The following is a 27,342-nucleotide window of genomic DNA, read 5'->3' as shown; positions in this document are numbered from 1 at the left end:
ACATTCAAAATGACATTTGATATTGCTGGAATTTTGGAATAGAACATGGGAAGCGGAAAATAATAATTTTATAATGCTTGTCAGCATTTTATCCCAAAGCAGTTTTCTAATGCCAAGTTTTTCCTACTTTTACAGACAGCAAAGCTGTGTTGCACATAGGTATTTTTACCAAGGACAGAGAAAGGGAAAATGCTCAAGTTTTGATGATCCTTAGCTTCAGCCAATGGCTCAAGGCAGAATTCCTCCTCAGTAAGAACACACTGCTTGCTCACAGAGCTGCGCTGCCAAGCCATTGCACAGCACCAAGCAGAACTGTATCTGTTTTCCATAATACAAGCTATGATGCTGTCACTGATAACTCAGGTATAAAACCGAGAGTAGCTGAGATAAAAAACTCAAGACAGTTCTGTCCTTTGCAATATCCTTTGGCTGAAATGCAACAGACATGAATACGTGTTAATTATTCTTGTATTACGCAGTGTTTTAGATTTAAATAGAGTCATCATAAGCGGTTATTACTCACAGATATTCAAAACCCAAAAAACTGCCTTTAAGAGCACTTGAGGACATGGGGAAAATACACAACTATAATGTGAGATTTGGCCCTAATATGACTTGCCCTAAAGCCTCAGTATCTTTCAAATTTTAGTAACTGTCTAATGCTAATAGATGACATCTACTGGGCAAAAGAAGGCCTGGCAGATCCGGCAGGCCACAGCCTTCTGAATGCTTGGTTATTTGCCCAAATTCCTGAGAAGAACAAATAATCTTCATGCAGCAAAATAAGGTCTGGTTGCATTTGTTACATAGGGAGGAACCCCTTAACTGTTGAAAGGATGGCCAAACCCTCAGCTAGCAACTAGAATTTTCAGGACAAAAAGAGGCTTTGTGCTTGCAGAAAAGAGGGTGGCTAAATTGTTCTCCAGAGATGATTAGCTTTATTGAAGTCCCTCTATTTCTGTGGTTCTGTACAGGAGCAGGAAGATCTGAACCTTAGGGAAAATACTGATTACCTTTCTCATACCATTGGTTAATTCGCTTTTGCTTTGCAGGAAAATACGATGATAACTTCATTACACCAACCCACTACTAATCAGAGTTAAACGATGAAAGGGTAGTGCTTTAGAGTTCATCAAATACAAGCAATATCAATAGCACAGTTAGAAAGGAAACACAGCCTTTTTGTCAGCTAATTATTCACATTGAGACTAAGAGTAGACTTTAAAGGCGTTCAAATGGCATTAGGTATGTTAGCCAAGTTGCTGTTGTTAATGCTCTGCAGAGAAATCAATTTGAAGAACAAATTTCTATTAACTTAAACTGCAAAAGCATGCAGCCTAAACATTGAGAGTACTCTTCTGCATAAAACAGGGCACTTAAATATAGGGAAAAATAGTTCTAGAAATGTTGGCATCTTAAAAATCAATTCAATCTTTATTAACTTATTACAGAAATCTCTAACAAACATGTATTCAAGTAATAATATTAATAATAAAGAACTGTACAGTCAGGAGTGGTCCAGAACTTAGTTTTGCATGGTCCCAGTAAATAACATCATATAGTGAGGTGTTCAGATCCTTAAACAAATAACAGCATCACCTACTGCCACAATTGTGTTGTTTTGTTTTGTTTTTTAATGTATTAGAACTGCTGAAGTTTAATGAGGGGTTTCACTTTAACCTATCATATTTAACCTGTACGTGTTCTCTTAGGAGAGGAGAATATATGCAACAGAGTACTTCCCTCACCATCTTTGGTACTTGGAAAGGTATAGGATTGAAAATGTCTTTTGCAGGAACTGCTCTGGCAGTTGAGATGCTCAGACCTTTCCTTCAGGCAGCCAAACTTCATTTCCCTTTCTGGGAGCATTAAGGTAAAATCTCACCAGGCACTGTTCGGGAGTTGAATATATTCATGTAGAAATCAATTAGTAGTTCAGTGAAGAGATTCAGAGGCACCAGAGCACTCAGAGAGGCTGTTCCTTTAGATGGCCAGATCAAATTCAAGCCAAAGACACAGGCCAGGCTGGATGCTGTCATTCTGTTATATATGCTCTCCTGTGACACCTGAAAAATAAAAACATAAACTATTATATTGTAGGCACAGACCCTGTGACCAAGAGACAGAAGACCTGAGCATATCAAGAATAAGCCAGTGATGAGCATAGACGCTAACCACATGTACATCACTGGCTTCTTAACTGCCTGAGGACTGACCACGCAGCTGAGAGGTAATGGGGCCACCAGGGTCTATATCCCTCAAGTACAATAAAAGATGTCAAGTCAAGCAAAAAGCCTGCACTGCTTCCTTATGCTAGGAAAATTAATTGTGTTGGGTTTTCTATATGGAATTTGTTGTTTTTTCTGCTGGAGGGCAAGGAAGGATAGCAGAAACATCTATTCCATCTGCTTGTGCTATGTCCTTTACAGAAAAAAACTCCAGAATTCTGAAATTGTTTGCAAAGATTTAGAAGTTTGTTTTTTTTTTTTTCCCACTGATGCATGACTTTCACTTCCAAGTACGCTTCCACATCCCCCTAGCTCCCCTGATGCAATGGAAGTGAAAATGAATTGTAGAGAAGACATGCAGCACTGAACTTTGCTCTCTACCTGAGCGATGTGTCCTAAATATATCTGTGAATGTGCAATTAGGTTAGTAAGAATTTTTTTACTCAGAGGGTGGTGAGGTGCTGGAACAGGTTATCCAGAGTGGTTAAATGTGGTTGCCCCATCTCTGGAGGCATTCGAGACCAGATTAGATGGGATCCTGGGCAGCCTGATCTAGTGGCTGGCAAACCTGCCCATAGCAGAAGAGTTGCAACAAGACGACCTTTAAGGGCCTTTCCTCTAAGGTCTAAGCTACTCCATGTTTCTATGACATTAGTAATTCAGCCAGTTCTTCCCAGGCTGACGGCTGCAGTTGCTCATCATCAGTAAGAATATGGTCTGTAACTGTAATGCGGTCTAATCTCTGATGTACAGGTTGCTCTGAAGTTGACATCCTAGAATAGAATGGGGAAGTATCAGTTAAATATTCCTGTGAACTACAATTTGGAGTAATTTACAACAGGAATGAAAAATACTGTGCTTCTCAGAATCTCTCCATTTCTGGCTTTTCCATAGTGTCTCCCAAAGAGAAAGCTTAGTAGCATTATGGAAAGTCCGATGGCACAAGAGGAAAAATCTAATGAATGCTACAATCGTGTAAGCAGATATATACAATTTCCCTCTACTCTGTAACACAGGTTTTGTTTCCCTCTGTCTCCAGCTGCTCAGAATTCTACCTAGCAAGAAGCCTGCTTGGTCAGCCATGAGGGAATATCAAATCCCTTAGATATGCATGGAGGATGCTTTTTTTTTTTCCTTAGGAGACATGAAGAAACACATAAATGCCAAAAGATTAGCGTTTTCTTCCTAACCACGTTATTTTTTTTCAGTGAGAGGTATTATTTTTCCTTCCAATCTTTGCCTTAACCACCTAGACCGTTAGAGATACCACAGCACTACAAATATGAAAAGATTCAATTGATTTTAAGGTCACGAAGCAGGGATGGGTAAAGGAAGGGAGTTTTAATAAGGACATACTGTTGCTATAATCACCTTTTCAGAGGACTGAGTTCACAATGTGAGAATAAGGGTCATCAGATTAAACAGAGATGCCTGCTCTGTGACCTTATGCAAAACCTACATCATTCTCTCTCAAGTATGAACCTCATAGAGCTTGCTGACCTTCACATAGTGCTCTCAACACGCTATTTAACTATATAGAAAAAAAACCCAGCAAGCTACTTTCATTCATTTAATATGCTTCAGATGAGATCAGCTCTAAGAAGAGTTCATTGTACTACAGCAATGTAGCAAACACTAAACTGCTACCAAAGTAACTGAAAAGGGAAAATAATTAGAACAACGATCATCATTCTGTTAAAAAGGAGACACAGACATAAGTGTAATCCTGATGAAAATGGCCTTTGAATAGAGCTAAATGCGATAAGGTTAAGAATGTGTTTTGGCCCTAAGGTCAAGTGTCTACATCCATAGAGGGTAATGTTCTGCTAAGCAGCCTCTATGACTTAGAAATTATTTTTGGCATTTCTTTCACTAGGAAGTCTCAAAAATAATGTGAGATCTCTGCTGCAGCCCCTCACATTGGTGTTTTTTATAGCATAAAAGCAAACACATCTGCTGTATACCCTAGGGGAGGTACTTTAGGTATAGATAAGGCAAGTTGCAGTAGTGTTTCCCCTGGTTTATAGGGGTGTTCCCTGGCACACTATCCTGCCAGCTATGCGCAGGCACTGTCTTGGTGTGCTAGCTGAAACACATTCAGCACAAACTAGCTGCTTCCTTCAAATGCCAGTTCCTCAGTCCAAAGCAACAGCACTGCATCTTGCTGATAGAACTAGTGTTGTGTTTTTTGTTTGTTTTTTTTTAATTCTCAGTCAGCTGTCACAAAGAATGTTTCTAACCCCAAGATGAAACCACCTCTTTCAGTTCAATATCACTTCATGAACATTTCAAGGAGGCAGACAATGTTGAAACAATCAACAAAAATACCCATGACACAGCCTCTCCCCTGAGAGTGAAAATACATAACATAAAATGAAACAGTGATTATATCTGAGGCAGAGCTACACTGTCTTGTCTGTGAGCCATCAATTAGCCTGACACTCAGGAATTCAAGGAAGACACTGCATGTTGTTCTATTCCAAATTGCAGTACAAACCTTTCCTCAGCAGATTAGAGAAAAAGAGTGCAACTGAAAACTACTCTCTCTCCACAATAATCTTGCTGTCTCAACAAGAACTGCAAGCAAAGAAGCCATTTCAAAGAGTGATATAAATTCTGAGTTGGAAAGGATTCACAAGGATAATCAATTCCAGCTCTTAGCTCCACGTAGGACCACACAAAAATTCAAACCCTGTACCGAGAACACAATCCAAATGCTTCTTGAATTCTGTCAGACTGTGGCAATGACCACTGCCCTGAGGAGCCTGTCCCATCAACAACTCTAGTAGACTTCTTAATATGCAAACTGATCATATCCTGTTGCATCTCCATGCTTTTCCCTCAGGTCCTGTCACTGTCAACAGGTCTGGAGCACCTCTCCTATGAAGAAAGATTCAGGGAGCTGGACTTGTTCAGATTGAAGAAGACTTCTTTGCAATCCCCGAATATTTCAAGGGAGCTTATAAGCAGGAGAGAGAGACCAAATTTTCACATAGTCCAATAATTATAGGATGAGCAGGAATGGCTTTAAACTAAAAGAGGGGAAAATTACATTGGATGTTAGGAAGAAATTATTTGCACAGAGGCTATTGAGGCAATGGAACAGGTTGCCCAAAGAAGTCATTGATACCCCATCCATAGGGGCATTCAAGGTCAGGTTGGATGGGGCCCTGCACAGTTTAATCTAGTGGCTGGAAACCCTGTCCATGGTGGTGGCTGGAACTAGAAGATCTCTAAGGTTCCTTCCAACCTAAGCAATTCCATGGTTTGATGATTCGAAGAGATCAGTCTTTCCCTCCACTCCCTCTCTCCTAAGAAAGCTGTAGGCCACTATGAGGCCTCCCCTCAGCCTCCTCTTTTCAAGGCTGGAGAAAACAAGAGACCTTAGCCACTCCTCATACATCTTACCCAGTAAGCCCTCCACCATCTTTGGACATCCTGTAATAGTTCGATGCCCTTCTTGTATTGTTGTGCCCAAAACTCCACACAGTGCTTGAGGCGAGGCCACATCAGCGCAGAGCAGAGTAGAGCTTGACCAGCTAGTAGTGCTGTGACTGATGCACCACAAGGTACAGTTGGCCCTTTTGGCTGTCAGGACATGCTGTTGACTCATGTTCAACTTACTGACAACCAGATCCCTTTCAGCAGAGTTGCCCTCTAGACTCTCATCACCTGTTCATAACAATGGTAATGGTTTGCCCCTCCCTGAAGGGATCTGACTTCAAGTTACTTCAACTCCTCGAGCACTCCAATGCTATATTTCTTTCTCAAACATCACAGTCATACCCACTCCATTGACAGCACTATCATAAGTAGTTAGTATTTTCTTCCCACACAAGACCATCCAAGATCAGCACTTTTTGGTCTCTTCTAAGTAGCTCATAGTCCACAGACATGCTCTAAGAAATACAAACGATATATTTAACATTTAGATTAACCCCCCAGGCTCTTTCTTTGATTCCATCAAAAAATTACTGTCGCCATTTCAAGTGAGAATATGCTTGCTCTATCAATTTCATAAGCTAATAGAAGACAATTCTCTAAGGATCTACATTTTGTCTTTGAAGGAGACATCTGAACATCAAAGAAAAGTGTGACGAGAAAGACCTACACAGTTCCAGCCTGTTGTTCTCTTTAACTACGACATGTATAGAAAAATCATTAAGTAGTTACAGCTTATACTGAAAATAAGACATTTAGAAATCTTTTTCCTAGCCTTCAGATAAAATCTGCAAATTCCTACGCTAATACTTGAAAGTAAACACTGAAGATTTCTGCCACATCAACAAATGTAAAAATACCTGTCCATCATGCACAGAGTCAGCTTCCTGAAGCAAAACTGTATCAGTTTTTGGATTCAACATAGATTAATTCAAGCACCCTCATGGACACTGCTGGAGGGAGACTAGTCTGCCACTATTTTACATAATAAACTTAAATGGCGAAATGATAGAAGGCAGGAACATCCAGTTACTATACATTTTAAAATTATAAGGACATCATCACCTTTTAAACTTCGTACTCACAATCATCAACGCAACCCCAAAAAACATTTTCAGAAGAAAATTACTAGATATTTAATATCCCCCAAAACGTACTGGAAATACAAGTTTCTATCCCCAACTCACTTCTAACTGTGCAGAGGTGCCAACTGCTTGTGTCTGCTTCATCAGGCTTAGTCATCTAATCTGTCCCAAAGTGACCCATTCCCCAGCCATCTCCAAGCTTTACTGGTGCTAATTACACTTTTAAATTGGACAAGCAATACAACACTAATTCAAAGCAATTCTGAGCTTTTTTTTCTTTCCCCCACTCCCTCCTCCAGCTTGTACTTAGCTTTAACCATGGTGCTTCAGTTTCAGATCTGAAATGTAGCTCACAGGCCACAAAATCTTGTTTCTTTATTTTTTTTTTTTTCTGGTTGCTCCAGATTGACATTCTGAATTTGGCAGAGTTTCACAATAGCTGCTTGAGGCAAGTCAGCCACAATTATTCTTCATCAGGCAGGAATAAAAGGATAGAAAGATACAGTAAAGAAGGAAGTGTCTAAGTATAGAGATGGGGAATATATGAGCTGTTCTGCCCCTCACTTCTAGTTGTCTGATTTTGCCTACAGACCTCAGTTCATGTTGGAGCTGCAGATCCCTATCTAGCAGCCACATGCACTGCAAAGTGGAGACAGCACAGACCTTTCACAGCATACTGGGCTCATTACTTGCAAAATAACTGCCAGTCTAAGGTTGAGAAGTGTGGACCTATTTTTGAAATGCAAGTCTTTTACTTCTGTAGACGTTGCACTCTCTTGCTGTAGTGCCCTTGGAGTAAAAGGAGTCATTTCATTCAGCTGGGGGGGCTGAGACTGCAGAGAAAATATGTTGTTGTTTTTTTCCTTCTTCCACAAGCCTGTATCAAGCTTACAGTATTCAAAGCCTACATCCAGTGATTACAATTCATTCCACTTCATGAAATCACCACAAGTACCTCTAGCACTACTCACGGTTGATCTCATGGAAGAATTAAATTGGCTCATGTATGTAAGAAGGTTGATACTTGCAGGTAAGAACTAGGATTAGTGGTAGAGCAGTCTACATTTGAATTGTGTCAGCTTGTGCAGTGCACTAATCTGCAGTGAATAGAAATCTCTAGCTTCAAGATTGCTTCACATTCCCTTGACCTTTCCACATGCAAATATTCCCCAAGACATTAAAGAAGAAAAGCTATGGATCAGCAAAAATTGCAGAGCTGAGCACTAACATCAATTTGACATGTTGCCTTATATAACAAGGAACACTCAAAAATAATGCTATGTTCTGTTGCCCAATTACAGAAAACACTATGTCGTACTTTTGCACACCTCATTAACATCTCAAGTGCTCAGCTCTTAAGAAGTGCATCAAGATGGTCCATCTATTACTGGAACAAAGTCACTTACACAATACTGAGGAGATATATCAATTGCTAAAATAATAGCAAATGACACTAGGATTTTCTTAACAGCAATAGAGTTCAGCTAAGGAACAGTAAATGAACATGTAGGTATTACAACAACCTTGCAAGTGCTGTCTGTGCAAGGGTCGTATCAATGTGCTTCCTTTGTTCTTGATTTTCTGTAATGTTTCAGTACAAAAATAAATAAATAAATGAATAAATCCTTCTTTCTGAAATACGCTAATGGCTAGAATATGTGCAAACATAGTTGTAACCCAATAACAATTAATGAGGGGGAAAACAAATGTCACTCCATATCTGTCATTACTCTGGAGGGCTCTTCAGTCTTCTGAAAGCTAGATCCTTTTATTTAGACATTAGCTATATCAGAATTCTCAATTTTAGGCACCTGGGCTTGAAAAATGCAATCTGAAAATGGCAATACATTGAATTAGGTGGGAGGGAGGAAAAATTACACTCCTATTACTGTCTTTTTCTGCACGTAAACTGGCAACAACAGGATGTTATTAGGTTGACTGCAGAATGACTATAATTGAGGTTCCCCAAACTCCCACACTTGTTGGAATATGAAAAACAAGTTAAAAAATAGTTCATTTATTCTGAAGTACTCCAAAATGCTGCTAAAGGACACGATGAAATATTTTTTGAGAACGTACTAAGTTACAGAATTAAAGGCTATTTTAAACAGGAAAATGTTTTTAAAGTAAAATATAAAATATTTTGCTGATTACTTTCCTAAATGTCGCCAATATTTTTTTATAATTCTCTAAAGTGACACAAATACATACTTAATGTTTTAGGTGCCAAAATTTAAAGTTTAGGAAAAAATCATTTTATGTACTTTGTCTGCGGCACTGAAAGTTACACAACTACTATTTTAATATTCTTCCACTCCAAAATAGGAAAAAAATGTCCCTAAAACATACATCAGTGAATGGGTAATGGAGGAGAGCGGACTTTTAAACATTCCAGAGAAGGCAGTTTCACTTACATTCACACAGTAGCACTTCTTACATGTAAAGAATTTCATGGTGTCTGTATGGCTAAGACCACTGTTTAACACCAAGCTGGATTAGATTTAAAGAAATGATTGGCTCTACTTTTGGATTTTTTTTTCCTACGTACTCACCATATGGAGAAAGCATATCAGATATTTCAGAACAACATAATTGTGTTCAGGAAGTCCTTGAATGATTTGTTTACATCGGGTTACTCGTAAGCAGCTCTCCACACCTGCAATATCAAAGTCAGTCTTAATTTAACCCAAAAGCATCAAATTATTACCAAGAAATAACACCTTATTTACATCAGCTGGAATTACTTCAGCTATTTGTCTGTATAACTGACCACAAAAATCACCTTTATCAATGTCCATCCCCATGACTGAAGATTGGGCTGTCTCTTAGAATAAGCCTATCATATTTAGTATTCTCATACATAACTTCCAGAATACTTCCCCACTCAGTGAAATAGACAAGGTCTTGTTTTGAATCCTGTTATCTCTTCATGCTTTGTGTCCGGATCTCTACTTTTATACTTTGATTTTATTCTTGCTGAGACTCAGTCCTGCAAAGCTCTCTTCTGTCACTCTACTAACTTCAAACACACTTCTGTGATGCTGCAGGACACTCTTCTTTCTCAAAGATTAATGAGTTGGATGTTTGGGTGAGTAAGAATTTTCTATAGATGAGCCAAAGCAGATTCATTAACACATTTCTACAGGTGGGCAGAACTGGAACCAGTCCCCAGACTCACTGAGACAGTCTGGGTGAGAATTAAGCTAGCACTGCAATACATTTTGAACGTTGTTCCAAACGATTTTTTAAATTATTGTTATTTTTGTTGGAATATTTTAATAATGTTAGTACTGGAAGTTTAACACCTAGCTGGGAAAAGGACTCATGATTACAAATCTGACCTAACCAGCTCATTTGTGCTAATGTTTTTTCTCCATTTGTTCCATTTTTCTCTCTCTTCCTGACGTAGCTAGAGATTCATATAAGTATGTCTGTGGGCACAAAATTCCAGCATGTTAGAAGGTCCCTTAAGCTCTGATTTAAATACATGAAGCTATGCCCTGGTGAGCTGTGTTGATATTTTTACTACTGCAGAGCTATCAGTTCCAGTAAGACAAAAAATGTGAGTCACAAGAATTTTCTTGTCAGCCTTCTGCAGGGTAAATAATTCAGGAAGTGCAGCAATACTGGGCAAAGGAACTCATTAGCAGCATTCACAGCCCTATAAGAAGTTCTTTGAAAACTATGAGCTTCGAATTTCTATTCTTTTATTTTTGTCAGTCACTTGGCTAATTTATTTCCAAGCTCCTGTCAATAACTCTTGTAAGAATGCTTCAGGTGAGACACTGAAGAGAAAATCTTCACAATAATTTCAAAGTATTGTAGAGCAGCAGTAGTGTATGCCTGGGTTTGCAGGTTAAGAGATATAAGAGATACATCACACGCTGCTTTCCAGAAGTCAGAATGAGAAATTTCAAATCAACCCAACACAGCTGCCTGCGTTCACACCTCTTCAAAGCTCCCTTCTGCACTGTATTCACAGAGAATATAACTTTGCTGTAGTCCAGAATGTCTCTCAGGCTTAGCATCTTTAAAAAGTAGGATGTCACCATAGTATCAAGAAATGATAGTGGACAAAACACTACCTAACAAAAAAGCCCAAAGGGAAATTCTCTTTAACTGCATCTTTCAAAAACATACTTTGCCAACATTTAACACACCAATAAACAAAAATAACATGGACTGAAAGCTTCATAGATGCTTTTCTATGCAAAAAATCTCAGCGTTACTAGGACAATGCATCATTCTCAGATTCCTTTCAGATGTTTTCTTTCTTCAGTTAGATCTAGCAAAAGGTAACTTAGAGTAGAGAAGGACAGAAGATTAATTCAATAAAAATTCTCATTCCACTATTGCTTTTCCAAACTTCATCTATTCTTTACATACTTCCAAATGACTATCCTTATTCCCTCAGTTTCTACAACCAACCTGTGAAGAGACTTGTTTGTTATTGTTGTTTTTTTAAACATGCTGAGATAGCTACTCTGTAGATAGACAAATCTTTGATTTTAATGAATTTTGACAAAATACTTCATATGTGCAAATGCGCCTGATTTTGCCTGCCATAACTCTTTAGCCTTCAGGGTAATTTGAGCTATATTTGACAAGAGGTTGGGAGTCCCAAATCCAGAATGCATTAGGTTATCTTTTAATTCTTGCAGATAGTTACCAAACTTCTAATCACTGCATATTTAAGTATGTAATTCCTATATGACAAAGTAGTATTCAAAATGGCAATAATATTCATAAAAACTTTGGACATTTCTTGTTTGAGCAACTTGGACTTTGAGAAAAGATCTTTCCAATTTACTGCAGGGTTCACAGCTCTGACCCACAAAAGTTGTAACAAAAGTAATTTCAGAACAGGAACTTTTGTGTGTGTGTGTGTAAAAGCAGATTTTTATTCTCCCCACCCTGCCAGCAGGGAGAATTGATTGACAAAAAAAAGAGAGGAGAGCAGTGTCCAAAGGACTGATTTTTCAAGTTGCTTTCCTATAGAGGATAGACTTCTGCTATTGTGCTATCTGTCATCCATCTGCTGGTATGCACCAACATTTAAACTGTTGGTACAATTAGATCAGATTTGAGAGAGGAGTAGATCAATGTCTATTACATGCCTAAGCATTTTGTGGAATTAGGTAACTGGGTAGAGAGAGCAGGTCATAAAAATGCCCTGACCATGAAAAAAATGCTGCAGTGTGACATCAGTTCTTGCTAAGCATTAGAGAAGACAAAGGAAAGTTCATGTTTGGGGTGGAAATCTGTGCAAATCCAGGCTTCACTAGCTTTGCTAGTCACAGGACTATTTGTTCTTACATCCCTGCGAATGCACAGAGTGAAAAAACAATGAGAGTGAACACTGGTATCAGGGTATCAGGCAGTGTAAATACAGAGAATACAAGAAGAATGATAGAGAAGATAACAACTTATTTACCATAGTTATAATAGAGTCTGTAACATCAACAAAAGCATTCTCTAACAATATGTGTTTGTACTTTTGTACTGAAGGTTAAGCCAAACCCCAAAAAAGAACAGTGAAGGTGCTAGGTGCCTTGTATATCCAGTATGGAGCTACATGTCAGCTTTCTGAGCCTTCATGATACTCAGCAAAACAGCAGAAATTCTGACCCGGAAGTTTCAAACTCCTTGACAAGATACTTTGTGCACCTCTTCTGGGTGTAGTCCCACCTTGTACTAGTAAAGGTGATGTTGTTGTCTATTAATCACTGCAGTGAAGGCTCTAATACAGTTTTATACGCACAACTGAGCCATGGGTAGCAAACAACAGTGAATTAGTAAGGTTCAGTGTAATTAGCTGTATGAATTTTCCTAGAAATGGATTGATACTCACTGGTAATTCCAACAATAGAATCATAGCACTCGAAGGTGAGCAATGGCTGAGGAAGTTCCCTAAGGAAAGTCTTTAGGATAACAGCAGGAATATGAATATCATGGTAGTCATCAAAATTTACAGGCTTGCCTAAAAGGAGGGAAAAAAAGTGTGTTCAATCAGATGTTTTACTTATTCTATAAACTACTGTACAAAAGCTTTTTCACACCACAAGTAGATACTCACTGGCTTTCCATAAGCTGCTAACTCCTACAATTTTCTCTTCATATTTTTCAGTGCTTTATTAATCTTGCTGTAAGTGACCCTCTCCATAAACGCATACCATAAAATTACTTCATGGGGAAGTCACTGACTTTCAAAATGACTTCATTACATTTCATAAATTATTATGTAAAATTCTACTCCTTTGCCATAGCCATGGAAGAACACCAGAGGCAAAGTGACACAAAGGCATGATACTTGGCATTCTCAAAATGCACAGAGGTAACACAAATGTCTGAGAAGCCAGACCATTTCTGACTCAAACCTCAACATTCTTCAGTTGCTACAGGTTTTGCAAACTCTGACATCAGTTGATGACTCGCTATTCAGTAAGCTTTAAGCTATCTTTTGAGCTTCCATTCTAGTGTTCTTATTATGGTATTTTAGGTTTCAAATGACTTTATCGTTAACTAATTATTAAAAAAAAATACCTAACATCTCTGCTTCATCATTTGAGACAAGATCAATAAAGCCCTCATGCGATTATTAACCTGTGGCAACTTTTATAATGGTATCTTACCCTGATTGTAGAGCTTCTGAACATCTTTGATAGTCTGGATGCTGGCTGACCTTCTGAAGAGGCCCTCTACTTGTAGTCCTGAAAAACACAGTTAACGTCCCATCAGTCACAGATGTCACTCTTGTTTTACTTCACAGATTCAGTTGAAAACAGAGCAGAGGAAGAAGGTTTGGGAACAAACCCGCTTGGTACAGTAACTGTACAAAATATTGTAGCAGTGCCTAAAGCATTTTCTTTAATGCCACTCATAGAAGTACTACCACCTTTCCATAAGTATTTTATGTGTCACATCAATTATATTTTTTTTCTTTAAAAGTAGTTTTCAATTGTGCCTCCTGACACAGAAACGAATATTAGGATTCTCCAGGCTGCTTACGTACCTCACCCTCAGTTGATTTATCTACAAACAGCCACACTTGCTGTTCTGCTGTTCTAATTTGAGCACCTTTAAAGCCTTTAGTAAGCTAAAGAGAGTATTTGCAAGAATTTCCTGAGTTCCTACTACTGTCAGTGGGTGAGACAAGATGTAAGCTAGGGGATGCTTTACATCATCTTTGGATTAAAGAGTCCTTACCAATGGAGGGATATTGGTCTCCCCACTTTTAAGGTACTTCAGAGCAGACCACTGCTTCTTCTACCTCTCTCTGGAAATCAATGGGACTTCAGAGACTCCCTGCCCATGGTATTTTGAAATACGCAATTCTAGTCTTTCTAGGCATTTCTGAAATACTCCTTTCATGTCTTTGACTAACTGAAATCTGCTTTCAGCTGCAGACGAAAAATATCAGTAAACCACTTACAATCAAGTACTGAAATTGAATAATAGCTTTCAAAGTAAGTTATTCAATTCATAATGCAAAACAGTGTTGGGACAAGGAGTTTTACTTTTTTGAGACATGCAGTACTTCTTGCTTTTGAGTTTGTTAAAATCATCCTTTCCTTCTTTGCCTCCCTCTCTGGTTTGTATTGCTCCTTCCACTTAGTAGGAAATACAATTTGGTTCACACGTAGTTTCAATTTGAGATTCCCACTGGAAACACAGTCATCTAAAATATTAGGCTTTCTGACAAAGCATAGCAAAAATAGCAGTCTTTTTGAGAAGGGTGGCAGACCACCCACTGACTTGAAGAGTCTGTCGTTTGTTTTCTTTACATGAATGTGGAAGAGCAGATGATTGACTTCATTATTTTTTCATGCTAATCTTTCAGCAGCTAAGTAGTCAGACTAAAAGTTATGCTTGTGTATCTCAACTGAATTATGTGCACATCTATTTGCATCATCAGGAGTTGTTATGGTGTTTGAGAAAAATCTGGAATCATGCACTAACATGCACCAACATACTAGGACAGAATCAGTATCACCAAGGTTGGAAAAGACCTCTAAGATCATCCAGTCAAACCATTCACATATCACTGATATTTCTTATTAACCATATTTCTCAGTACAACATCTAAATGTTTCTTGAACACCTCCAGAATTGGTGACTCCACCACCCACCTTGGGCAGCCTGTTCCAGAGCCAGACCACTCTTTCAGTGAAGCAGTATTTCCTAACATCCAACCTGAATCTTACCTGGCAAAACTTGAGGCCATTCCCCCTCCTTCTATTTCTAGATACTGTCATTCTTGTAAATTCACCCAAGTTGCATAGAAAAGTATATTTTGTACACAAAAACTAATAAATGCAAAATTCCTTAATCAACCTCCTCCTGATAGAAGGGCATTAAGCACTGTTCATATGAATTCAGTTCAGTATACTAAAAGGATTGATAATGTACTACTGAAGTAAATTTTTGAACAGGTTTCTGATACTTTTGCAAAGAAACCCTAGGTCTACTTAAAAGTGCCCCATTCACTAGAATTAGAAGTTTATCTGGAACTTAATATGGCACCTTATTATTTTTTTTTTTTTCTGAAGATGTATGTTCCCTCTTAAACTCCAGTTTAAATATTAAAACTTTAGCTCATGCCTTCAAATCTGGAAGGTGTCTGAAATCTTATACTACATGAGGAAGGGTATGTGTGTGCTTACTGAAGGAACCTAATGGATGGTGATTGTGATCTATTTGAATGATTGTTTAACTCTCCACAAGATCATATTCAATTGAATAAAGTTACTACAAATGATATCACTGCAGTAAAACTGTTCCATTAGATTTATAGAGCAACCTGTCTAAAGGCACGGCTTTGTAAGTGGCAGCTCTGAACAGCTAGCTTGTCAAGACATTGCCCTCAGCAAACAAAAAATGTAATAATTTTCTTAGAAAGTATTTTCTTACAAAGTAGAATTTTATGTTGGCTGTAAGTGGACTGCAGGTTTTCTGTAGAAGCCTGTCTTTCAGAAGATGGACATTATAAATGCTTACAATTTGGTTTGCCAGGAATTGGTTTAATAGTTAATGCTTTAATCTGATGTTAGTCTCGCTGTATAAACTAAAGTGTAATAAATATCCATTTTTAACAAGTGTATTCCTTTATTGGCTGTACTTTCAAGAGTCTAATTAAAGACATGAATCTCTAGTGCAGACAGCAGCTGTACTTGTCTGGTCCTGCATCCCATCAGTGTTACTGTAATGGCACATAACAGCAAGATCTTGCTGGATATGTTGTTTGGAAGTCTTTGGGAGGAGAAAACAACTATTTCCTCATTTGCAGAAATGTAGGATACGAGTGAAATTTGTGGTAATTTCAGAATTAAATTTCCAGAACAGCTGAAACCGGATCAATATGCTGTAATTTGTTTTGCCACAGGTGGTAACAACTAAATACCAATGCAGGTATTTCTACTGCTTACATTTGTGGATATCTACATATACAACCTATTCAAGTGACATGACTAATTAAATGTAAGTAAGAGCAACAATTGTTAGAGGTAAATAAAGATGCACTTTCTCAAGTAAAAAAACTACTACTTGCTACAGGTTTTTTTCTCATATAAAAATGCTTAAAACAGAAAATAATGTATTACAGTGATTTTTTAATAAGTCACAGGTAATACCCTCAGCCCCCTAGTAAACAGAGATATGAGTCATCTGCAATAATGCTACTGAAGGTGGAAAACAATGAGCTTGTGTAGAAAGGCCTTCTGCAATTATTTTTTTCTTACTTTGTGATACATATGGACTGAGTGGGATTCCTTTTTAAGAAGACTGCAAGCCTGTTATTGGCTCTCAGTGCTTTCTGCACTTTGGAAAGGGCCTGGCATTTGAATGACAGTGTTGCACAGCATTTCCCACATCATCTAATCCAAAGTATATTAGCATATGCCCCCAACTGCAGTCTCCTAATAAGGGATGGGAAAGGGTAAAGGGAGCTGAAGCCTTTTATCAGTGATTCAGTTGTGCAGGGTAAGTACTCAGCCTGACACACAACTAGGACATACATTTGCCAACCCTGGCTTCAGCTCCTCCTGTTCAGCCAATAGCAGGGAAAAATCAGCTCATGGTACTACCATAATTAAACACGGTTTAGTACCAGGTGCCCCCAGTAAAGTGGAATTAATCACTTTGTCTTCTTTTTTGCAGACAATATTCATGTCAGAGCCACCAGCATTAAAGGATTAGGAAACAAAATTGACTGAAGACAATCCTGGTCATTGCACTTTAAGACACACTTTTTTATCCTTTCAGGAATGTGTTTTGACATAGATGACTCAATATTATGTTAGTAGAATTCTTCAGTCAAATTCTATTTACAGCCCAATTCATATCAGCTACCTCTTCATTTCAGTCGAAATAATATATATATATATACTTGTGTACAAGTTGAACTACTGTGCAGCTAAAAGCATGAGTAACCAGTACCATAGAGAATACAAAAATCAGACTAACAATCAGACTAACAGTGCTTGCCAGACCACTGCTAGCTGATGACTGGCGTTAATAGTAGTTCTGATAAACATGCAGCTGCACATCAGTCAAATATTCCATCAATGCTGCAGAACTGCTATTGAGATAACACAAACTGCTCCATGTCCCTTGTGCATAAAAACAGATAAATAGATGGACAGATAGGTGGACAGACAGATAAAGAGATTAGTGGAATTTTGCTACCCTGCCCTAAATACTCTGGACGAAAGTGAGTAAAATTGTATTTTAAATATTAAATGCTAGAGAGAAAACCATAATAATATGACTAGAGAAGAAGCTATCTGTATTCAATGAAAAGTGATTCCGAGATTGAGAACTTAACTGAGTAATTATTTAAATGTCAGTAATCATAAATGAAAACAGACAGGCACTTCATTCCACACTGAAATAAGATGGGTTTTACCATAGTAGACAAAATTTTACAGTGCAGTGACACAATTGTGTCACACTCTGAATTAATAAACTGTTGCTAAAAATACTTAACCCCCTTCTGCCTCTCCAATCAGTTGTTCCAAAGGAAAAACACAGAAAATCAAAACAGATAAATTAAAGCAGCTCATGCTGACACATCGCTGAAAACTTGTCAAAGAAAGAGAGATGTGAAAATTGCATTCTTTTTCTTTCAATCATCTGGCATCAAAATTCTTTGTTAATTCATCTGCTTTCACAAGGGAAACAGCAATGAATGAGCATCTGAATTCTTTCTATTGAAAACTGAGTTTGGAAATGTTTCTTCCAATTGTTGGTCCTGCCAAGTTTCAGAAAGAGTCCATCCTGATTTGGAATTAGTCACAGATTCAGGCTTCTGCTTCCACATCACCCAATTCTAATAAGAATCCCATTTAAAAATCAGAACTAATTTACTTCTACCACACAGGCTGACTAATATATATCATATTTTAACTGTCCACATTCACTGTAATCTCTTAGTTGTCTAAAGTGGTAGGAATTAAGAATTTTTATGTTTAAGATAAATTTGGGATATATGTTTTTTAAAGTTAGAATACATCACAGTCTCATAGTGGGTTACACAGTCTCCCTGTACACTAAGCAACAAATATGGAGCAAGTGATCATGACGTCTGCAGCTTGTAAATGATTTGCACTGCAAGATGGTACAGAAACTCAAGGATAGAGGGAAAGAGAAAGTACAGTTCCAGCCCTATGGCACAGCTGTAGCAGCAAGGATTTAGTACAGTACATACTTCCAAGAATCCAAAGTGTGTTTGCGTCCTTGCAGTTTTGAACAGCACAGTCCAGCCTTTGGATTTATGAATGAATATTCTCAGTTTACACTTGGCACCTCTGAACATAATTTATTTACAATGTTTGAGCATCGAAAACACAAAATGCTTATTACATGGTTCATTTTTATTTGATGACACATGAACTGGTCTCGAGATGTATATCATCTCCATGATCCCTAGGTAAAGACTCTCTCATCAAAACTGAAAGGGCTAAGAACTCGGAAATGTTTATGTGACCTATGTCAAGCTTTCCTAGTGTTGCATTTTTTAAAGATATTTGATTGATTACAAGAAGTGGAGGCCAGGAGGTAAGCTTGCTAAGTTGCAGCAATCCAAACATGTTCAGAATGTATAACCACCCATCTCTACCCATTCTGACTCACCATTAGGACGCATTCATTTACATTAAAAAACTGAACCAAAATTTTGTCCATCAGTAAGATTTGTTGTGTTTCATGAAGAGAAAAGGGAGGAAAGATTAATTGCTGTTTATCACTGCTTTTGCTGTCTAACAGATGATGGACAGCTTTATTTGCCACCATAATCATACTACAGGACATTTACTACTTCATTATTAAACTTCTACAGCACAGTTATTACCATTGCATTTGGGAGTCTTTGTCATCACCCAGGACTCTCCTGTGGTACTATCAGAGAACACGGAACAGAATGTTTGTGCTGCAAAACATTAGCAGTAGACGAAAGAGATCAGGTAAGAGAGAAAGACTCAGTAATGTGTCACAATAATGTATCACTATTGTGATATTACTTTCCTTTAGGGGACAGTTATCTATTTTGTTTCTATAATTTTGCAGAGAAATTTCTTCACCATGACTTTATTGGTCTATTCCATTACTTCCAAGCTGCTGCTCATCTCAAATGGTCTCTTATGTTTCTGTGCAATTTTCTGTAGCCATTTCCTTATTTGCCTACTCTTGAGAACATAAACATTAGCAAATTTTAGTGGTTAGTTTTGGTTTGAAATTGTTTAGAACACAAACAAGGACAGAGTTTGCACCTCTGCAAGCTTGCATTGGAAATAATAATCCTATCTTTACATTTTAAACTGGTAATATGTATTAAGTCAGTAAAAATGGCAGTGTATTACCACTTCAGATAGGCTTTAGGAATATTTCTGCCCTTTGTAATCTATTTAATATCTTCATAAAGGTCAGAACAGTACAGGTTGCACCCACCTTTATAACAAATCAAAAATTCCTTTAAAAACTGCTCTGTGACCTCCAGATGTAGGGGTGCTTACTCACAGAATATGGGTTTTGCCATGCATCTTCACTTTTACTGTGTATCAGTTAGTCCCTTCAAACTGTGGCACAGTTTAAGAACTAAGAGAATATAGTGAATTGCATTAACATTGTTCTAAACAAGACACCAAACCAACACTCACGCTCCACCAAGCTTTTAATATCTCATGATACGTTTAAATAAAGAGTAAGTTAACTACATCACTAGAACAAAAAGATACATAAGTAAAGGGCATGAAAGGAAGTGGTGAGACACCTAACTAAGCATAGAGGAAAAACACACATCTGAGCCCTACAGCCCCCAATGCACTTGGCTGTGAGTCCCCTCTGTCCTGTGAGTCCCCTCTGTCCTGCCAGGATGCTGCAGGCAGCACCAGTGGCTGCAGCCACTCTCATATCCAAGCATTATGGTCATGTAAAGGTGCAGCCTCCACAGCACATTATTACTTACATCCCTGCTTACAAAAACAGCCAGTTAGAAGAGACAGCTCCCATCAGCAACACATTTCAGAACTAAGTAGGTTGCTGAGGACATGTGGAGACATATTAGCCACAGAAAATATGACTGCCATGTGACATAAACTGGGTTTGTCTGAGAAAAGGACCTGTGGGCAAAGCATGAAGATTATATCCACCAAAGGAATGACACCAGGTTATGAACACTTATGAACTGTTCTGACAAGAGAGTGAATATTTCATTAAGCAAGGTAATTTCTCAAGGCACAGTAGAGATCGGGTAGTACACAAAAATCTTATTTAGTGTAAGCTCAGGCCAAACCTAAACTAGACAGACAAGCAAGTTTTTAAGAGGTTGAGCAGGAAAGAAACTTTTCTGGTTTGCTGGTTACTATGAAGATCTACTCACAGATGAGCTCTTTTAAACCTATCTTGCCTTTAAGGCCTAACTAAATCATCAGCTGGCTTTTGAAATTAAGAAAACTTCTTTCTTTTTGGTCCAGAAGATGACCAGATGCAAAGGTTTTTGTCTGCTAAGCTTTTGTAGTATTGGGTGACTTGCTTCATAGGTCACTCTGAAGTAATGCACCCTATTTATTTCCATGGAAACTACAACAGATACAAAGACCACGATAATACTATTTGATAGAGCAAGCTCTCAGCTACAAAACCAAAAACCCTTGATAATTCTACAGGGATGGAAACTATGCCAATAATCGAATGGAAAAGATAATGACAGTGAATTTCTGCCACTTCTGGAAGATGAGCTGAAGTTTTCACTGCACTCACAGCTGCGTCTGGAGTGCAAAGAATGCTGCCAGTCAGCCTCCAGGGCTGTCAGCACCAGAACCAACATGCGCTGAGGCTGATGGCAGAACTGAGATATTCCAGATTTAGATAAAGAGTTTAAATCAGAGCAGACAGCAAGTACTACAGATACCTGCACACTTATAAACAAGTGCAAAAAAATGCATGTCTATCACCTACTGCTAACAGTCTTGGCATGGCAGGTACTTGGCTTTCAAGCATTAGCTGGCTGAAAATGTCAGCACATGCTCTACCTGACAAACCGTCTCCCTGACTGAGAAATCTGGCTAAGGGATTGTCATGGAGTTATCTAGATCAATCTATGTCTATGACAGGGGGACAGTAGGCCTGTGGGACCTTCGGCCCCAAAAAATGGAAAGGGAAAAGGGAGAGGGGTAGGGAGATGGGAGATGGGCTCAAAGAAACAAACAGAGCAGCAGCAACAATCTAAGGAGGAAAACTTATTTTACTAACTGTGATATCGGAATGCAAGATAACACAATATAATATAATCTAGTTGAAACTGAGGCTAATAAATCAAGTAAAATAAGAGAGAGAGAGAGAGATTTCAAAGACTGAGAAGCCTACTTTGAAACTGAAGGTGTATGGCTTGGAAGCACACCCAATACCTGCTGCCAGGCAGTGAGAGAGTGAGCGAGCATCACTTCCGTGATGTATTTCCCTCTCTGACCATGAGGTCCCTTGGGACATGTAGTTCTTCTCTGTGCTCCACATGATATTATGATGTGGAATACCAATAGCAAAAATTACCAAAAAGAAGGGGAAAAGTGAGACAGGCTGGCTAGTGGAGAGTGAGACTGAACTACAGATCAGTGCTCAGCATCACTGTGCTACTAACTTGCACAAATGCACAAAGTAGGACGAGGGCTTTTGTTCTGAAATATCCTCAGAGACTATCCTTCACAAACTGTGCTGATATTGCACTGAATAGATGGAGTTTTAGCCAAAAAAAAGAAGATGTTTTGAGAAAACCCAAGGATTACTGCTTTCAGAATAACAAGCCTTCCTCTCAGTGACATTCTGCAATGATTAGTTTGAGCCAAATCTTCTTTTTAATCACAACCATGAAAACTGAAACTTTGTTGGTTTTTTTTGTTTGTTTGTTTTTTGTTTTTTATTATTATTATTTGCTTTTGTTTTGTTTTTATTTTAAATTTCTGTATTGTGTGATAGGAATGGTGGCTTCAGAAAACTAAGCTGGACCCAAAAAATGATGGGATGGAAGTATCTGATACTGCTGTAATTGCTGAGGCAAAACATCAAGAAAAACATCAATAATAACAAGAAGTAGACCTTTTTTGATCAATCATAACAAGCTACTAATGAAACTTTGGTCATCAGCAAAATACAGCTCCTTTAAAATCTTAAAACAGGTGCAAGGAAGTGCAAGATAAGCAAACTGTCCTCTCTCTACAAAGAAGTTTAAATCAATTGACATGTTTAGTGATTGAACTTTCACTCAATTTTTCAATAACAGCCATAAGAAGTAGTGATATCAGTGCATGCTCACCCTTGTTTTTGCTCTCCTGACTCCTGTGGATTAGTGAGTAAGAAGTGTTTGCTTATTAAGATAAGCTAAATGTACGTAAGTATGATTGTTTCATAACAATCTAAAGCATGAAAAACCTGGCTTTCATCTGCAGATGGGGCATGCACTGATCCACTAGACACATTCTAATTATCCACTTAGAATTATAATTACAGGGATTGTCTCAAGCTGCCAGTCACTTGCCTTCAACATTCTTAGTAGTGAACTATTTACATTCCACACATCTAACAACAGTGCATTTGAAACAAGCTACATCTGAAAAGTTTTCATCTTTAGGGTGCCTGAAGCAGCACAAACAGAATACCAGAACACATTTATGAGCTTTAGTGGAACGCTGAATTAGGACCTAGAGGCCTTCAACTAAGTCTTTTAGGGACTCTTCATGCACCGCTGATCAGTAGATACCTTGAATAGCAAAACTGGCGCCACTCCAATCCTTGGCCTTTGGTTGGTACAGGTATTTTGAAGATAAATCACCAATTTCAGTAGGCTAGCAGCCGGCTGTTCTGTACACAAGGAAGCCTACAAAAGCTATGCTCCGCTGTTTGTGAACTGAAAGCAGGTATCCACTGCAACGGATCTCCCTCTTAACCTCCTATACACATAATTAATCTTCATGCAAGGTATGAAAAACAAACAAAAATAAAATGTGCAATAAAATGTTCTTATTTACTACAGGAGAAACTAAAATATGGAAGAGCACAGTCCAACAATGAGGGAAAGATGCTGTGTAGTTTGTCCTCATTTAAACCAGTGTGATCTTGCACTGATACAAATGAAGCCAAGATTTCTCAAAAGAATCTGCAACACAGCTGAAAAGTAATGTTTTTCTTCACATTCCTTCCTCTCTCTTTTCACAAATGTGAAGCCTATTCAGTGCATGTTTTAAAAATGTTTGATATTTCTCTCTTAAGGTTCAAATAAACTCAAATCAAACTCTAGTGACAACAGTTAAAACAAACAGAAATCAACACCGAGCACATTCGAACACGTTTAAACATATTTTAAAAGAAAATATACCTTGTCAGAATAGCAGCTCAAGAATGCAGTTAAGGATGGGGAACACTGTGGGGTATAGGTTTGGGACTCTCTATGGATGACAATAACCTACTCAAAATTTGTGTTCTGTATTTGTGCATTGTCAATACAAACAGTTCTTTAAACAAGGAAAACCTCAGATGAAACTACCAGATACAACAGGAATATAGAGCTGCGAGCCTGGTTTCTGTCTTAAGAAAAATCATGTTAGTCCTTAACATTTGTTTAAACATTGACCAAAAATAATAGCATGTTAAGGACTAATGATGTTCAATTAAAAAACAAACAAACAACAATGTCACCTGCATCCCCACAAAAAATTCCAGAACCAAACATTCTGATTTTCTTCACTTGCCTCTACTGACACATCTATTAAAAATTCACACCGTACTTCATAGGAATCAATCCCAGTTTTAGCACTCAGTAGTGTTGCACCAGTCATATAGCTGTGTTGTGCCTGGTTTCTTTCCTTTCACCTGTAACATAAATGCATCTAATATTTGGAGTTGGTACTGTAAGATTTCATGAACATTCTTGAAACTCTAACACCTTGGAGTAGGAAGAAGTATAAAAATGTTACTCTTATCACCCTCAAGATTGGGGATGAAAATGTGAAATCATATTATATAGAAAAAAAGAAGGTCAGAACAGTAGCCTTATCCCTTTCTCCCTGCCTTGGGAACACAGCATGATTGCCCTACAGATAGAACTTGATACTTCCTTCCTCCGTTGTGTTGGTAGGGTATGCACGAGGGAGACCACCATATAGACGGCAGTACAAAGTACATTCCTCTTTTCCTTGTATGCGAAGGTGATTTCTGAACATAAGTTTTGAATGTTCTCATTTTAAATAAAGGTTGCTGTAAACTGTATCCCTATACATTGAAACCATAGATATGACTTGCAGTCAAAAGGCCTGAAAATGCCAGTAACAGTCTTTTGTGAAGGGAAGACTTCCCGCTAAATGCCTACAACATCTCCCCCCCTCCAAATACAACAAGGTTCTGCCCCATTAATGCCTACAACACTCCTACAAAGTGCATTATCTTCAATGAGTTCCATAAATACAGAAGTTCTTATTGGTTCTTACTGAGAGTTCTATTTAAAAGCCACAATATGAAATGGGTTGGCGATGTGTATTTCAAGACATCTTCTCTCACTTGCTATTCCATAATCTTTTTTTTTTCTTTAATTATTTTTTATTTTTTGTATTGAGACAATAACCTGACAATAAATTATTCTCTACCAATCAAAGCTCTCACGGCAATGCTCAATTGCCACCCAGATCTTCAGGATTTGAGTACATCCTTCATTTTGAGCTTGCAGCTATAAACTTTGCTGAATCAGGCAGTGAGGATTACCTACTGCTATCTTTGTTCTGAAAGACACACCCCTTTTTGACAGAGAACTCACCTTTTCTTTTCAGGTAGGACACAGTTTCCTTCATTACTGGGGGAATTAGTTCTCCGCTGTTTTTGTCCTTGATACTGTTAGAAATAAAAAATAAAAATAAAAATAAAACAGATAAAAAAAGAAAAAGTAACAGCCTTTAAGTAGTGTTGGCAGACAAAGAATCAAACACAAGGCAGAACAGTCTCAGGAAGAAACTAAGGGACTTTGAAAGCATGCATTTCCTTCCAAAAATCAAGGAGCCCACTTCTTGGTGCCTGCACCAAACACAATAGTCCTCCACAACTGCAAGAGGTGCAGAAAGAGCCAAAGAGATTTATTCAAAGAGCCATTCCTAAATGCTTTATTCCTGCTAGAAAAACTGTACAACCACAAAGGCAACGCATATAAAGAAGGGCTGTTTGCTGCACCAAATAGGAGCAGAAGGCAGAGTGGCAGTAAGATGTTCCAGTCAAGGTTGGTTTCCTCTTTAGTTTCATTCCCCTGGTTGGTGCCCAGTGATGGGGTGGTGACACAGCAGTGACGGTGCTGCCTGCATTCAGTTGCACACTGCTGCTGCTGGAAAGTGGTTTGAAAGCAGCTCAGAAGCAGACCAAACAAAAAGCTTGCATGGAGTGCTTTATAACAGACTTGGGGAAAGCTGCAAGTTTAAAAGCCTTTTATCATGCAGATTTTTCTTTGTCATTTCTCCCTTTTTAAGTCACAGAGTATGTATAAATAAAAGGATATTGCACCATTTATTTTGAAGGCAAAGTGATGCAGTGAGACTGAGATTACAAATGCTTTGAATGACTTTCACAAATTAGATTTCCTTTCCTTTCATGAGGGAGCAGCTGAGGCAAAAAATCGAACATAGTGTTTCCTTAATCTAGAAAGCACAGAAAAATTCCACAATTATCTAAAAACATGTCTCTAGTAGTTTCAAAAGTATAACAAAAAGACAGCATCTGTCGAGCATTTTGCAACATTTTTATAGGAATCAACAACAAAATATAGGATGAATCTCAGATTTTAACGTAAAAATCAAATATACTTGTGTGAAAAAATTAATGTCCTACTTAAAAGGTGACCAGCTTCACTGTTGAGCTCTAAAGCACCAGCACAAAACAACACAAAGGCTGCATTATGAGAGGCTGCAACTGCTGTGGTTATTCCACAGAGTGCGCAAGGTGCTCACACAAAACGATACACACAGCATGTTAAACACACCTAGCACTCCTGGATGTGGTTGTGACTGTTGAGAGGATGAGTCTTAAGAGTTTTTCTTCTCAAAGCAGTGTGATTTCTTCTCTTTCTGTGTAGGCTCACTTAATATTTTATTAATATAAAACAGCTGAGACTAACTGACCTGTATTAGATACAGTTTCACAACACTTGCATGGAATGAGCCATCAATGATTTTATTTTGCATTTATATTAGACGTAAAAACATAATTTGTAATAAATGTTACAGCAACATCAGTGTGAAGGGGTAGGGAAATTGTTGAGTGAGGGGCCCTTGGCTCTTCTACTTTGTCTTTGTTCTCCTTGTGCCTAAGAAGGGAGGTAGAAGAAGACATGCAGACTGTTTAGTTTTGAGACTCATCTGAGGAGGATGGCCACCCCAGGCTCACACACAGGGCTGGTGGGGGAGCTCCTCGCAAGGGAAGCTTCAGGATCCTGACTTAGTCACCAACTTGCCCTACGGTTTTACCTCTCTTACTCATAAACTGACAGGGGAATTAATACGCCACCAAGCAGTTTGATCTCACTCATCACTGCAGAGGCACAGTGTTGAGCCATCAGTGCCATTTTTTGTACTACTTCGAAGACCTAGACCTCCCTGCTGTTGGAAAGGGAATAAGTTGTTCCTTCAGCTGCAGAACTAACAAAGTTGATAAGCTATGGATTTGTAGCCTAAGTCCTCTGTTTTCTCACCAAGTAGTCCTGGATCATTTTCCCTATGTCATCTCAATCTCTTACGTAGTACTTTCACCTCTTCTCCTCACCTCTTTATCTCAAATTTCCTTATAATGTTAAGGATAACTCATAATTAATCACCATCCAAACTCTCACAGGTGCATCAGCAGATCAAAAACAACACAAAACTGATTTTATGCTTTAATTCTTCTCCTTCCAGGCAATGATTTCTAAAAGCTTGTAGCAGTAGTTTTTCTGAGTAGCAGTAGCATTTCTGAGAGCCCTGTTCCTACGTAAATTTTGTTGACAGAAGTCCATAGCTTCCCTATAAAATATGACTAAAAATATCAATCAATTCAACATTTTTCCCCTCTCTTACTCAACAAAGTATCTATACCAG

The 27,342-nt window shown here is 38.2% G+C and overlaps 1 protein-coding gene across 2 annotated transcripts in view; it reads right to left on the bottom strand.

Moving 5' to 3' along the window:
* Positions 1-1,616: 1,616 nt before the first annotated feature.
* The window catches only part of ARHGAP8 (Rho GTPase activating protein 8), a 74,912-nt gene continuing 49,186 nt past the window's right edge, over positions 1,617-27,342 (bottom strand). For both annotated transcript variants that reach the window (XM_072346018.1, XM_072346026.1), the window contains exons 9-13: positions 25,047-25,120; positions 13,387-13,464; positions 12,606-12,734; positions 9,307-9,410; positions 1,617-2,066 (exon numbers count right to left, since the gene is read on the bottom strand). In XM_072346018.1, the coding sequence (XP_072202119.1) occupies positions 1,869-2,066; positions 9,307-9,410; positions 12,606-12,734; positions 13,387-13,464; positions 25,047-25,120 (583 nt within the window). In that variant the 3' untranslated portion in view covers positions 1,617-1,868. The remainder of the gene's footprint in view (positions 2,067-9,306; positions 9,411-12,605; positions 12,735-13,386; positions 13,465-25,046; positions 25,121-27,342) is intronic.

This window comes from Excalfactoria chinensis, chromosome 1 (genome assembly GCF_039878825.1).
Source record: "Excalfactoria chinensis isolate bCotChi1 chromosome 1, bCotChi1.hap2, whole genome shotgun sequence".
Lineage (NCBI taxonomy): Eukaryota > Metazoa > Chordata > Aves > Galliformes > Phasianidae > Excalfactoria > Excalfactoria chinensis.
This window is presented reverse-complemented; position numbering and strand designations above follow the sequence as displayed.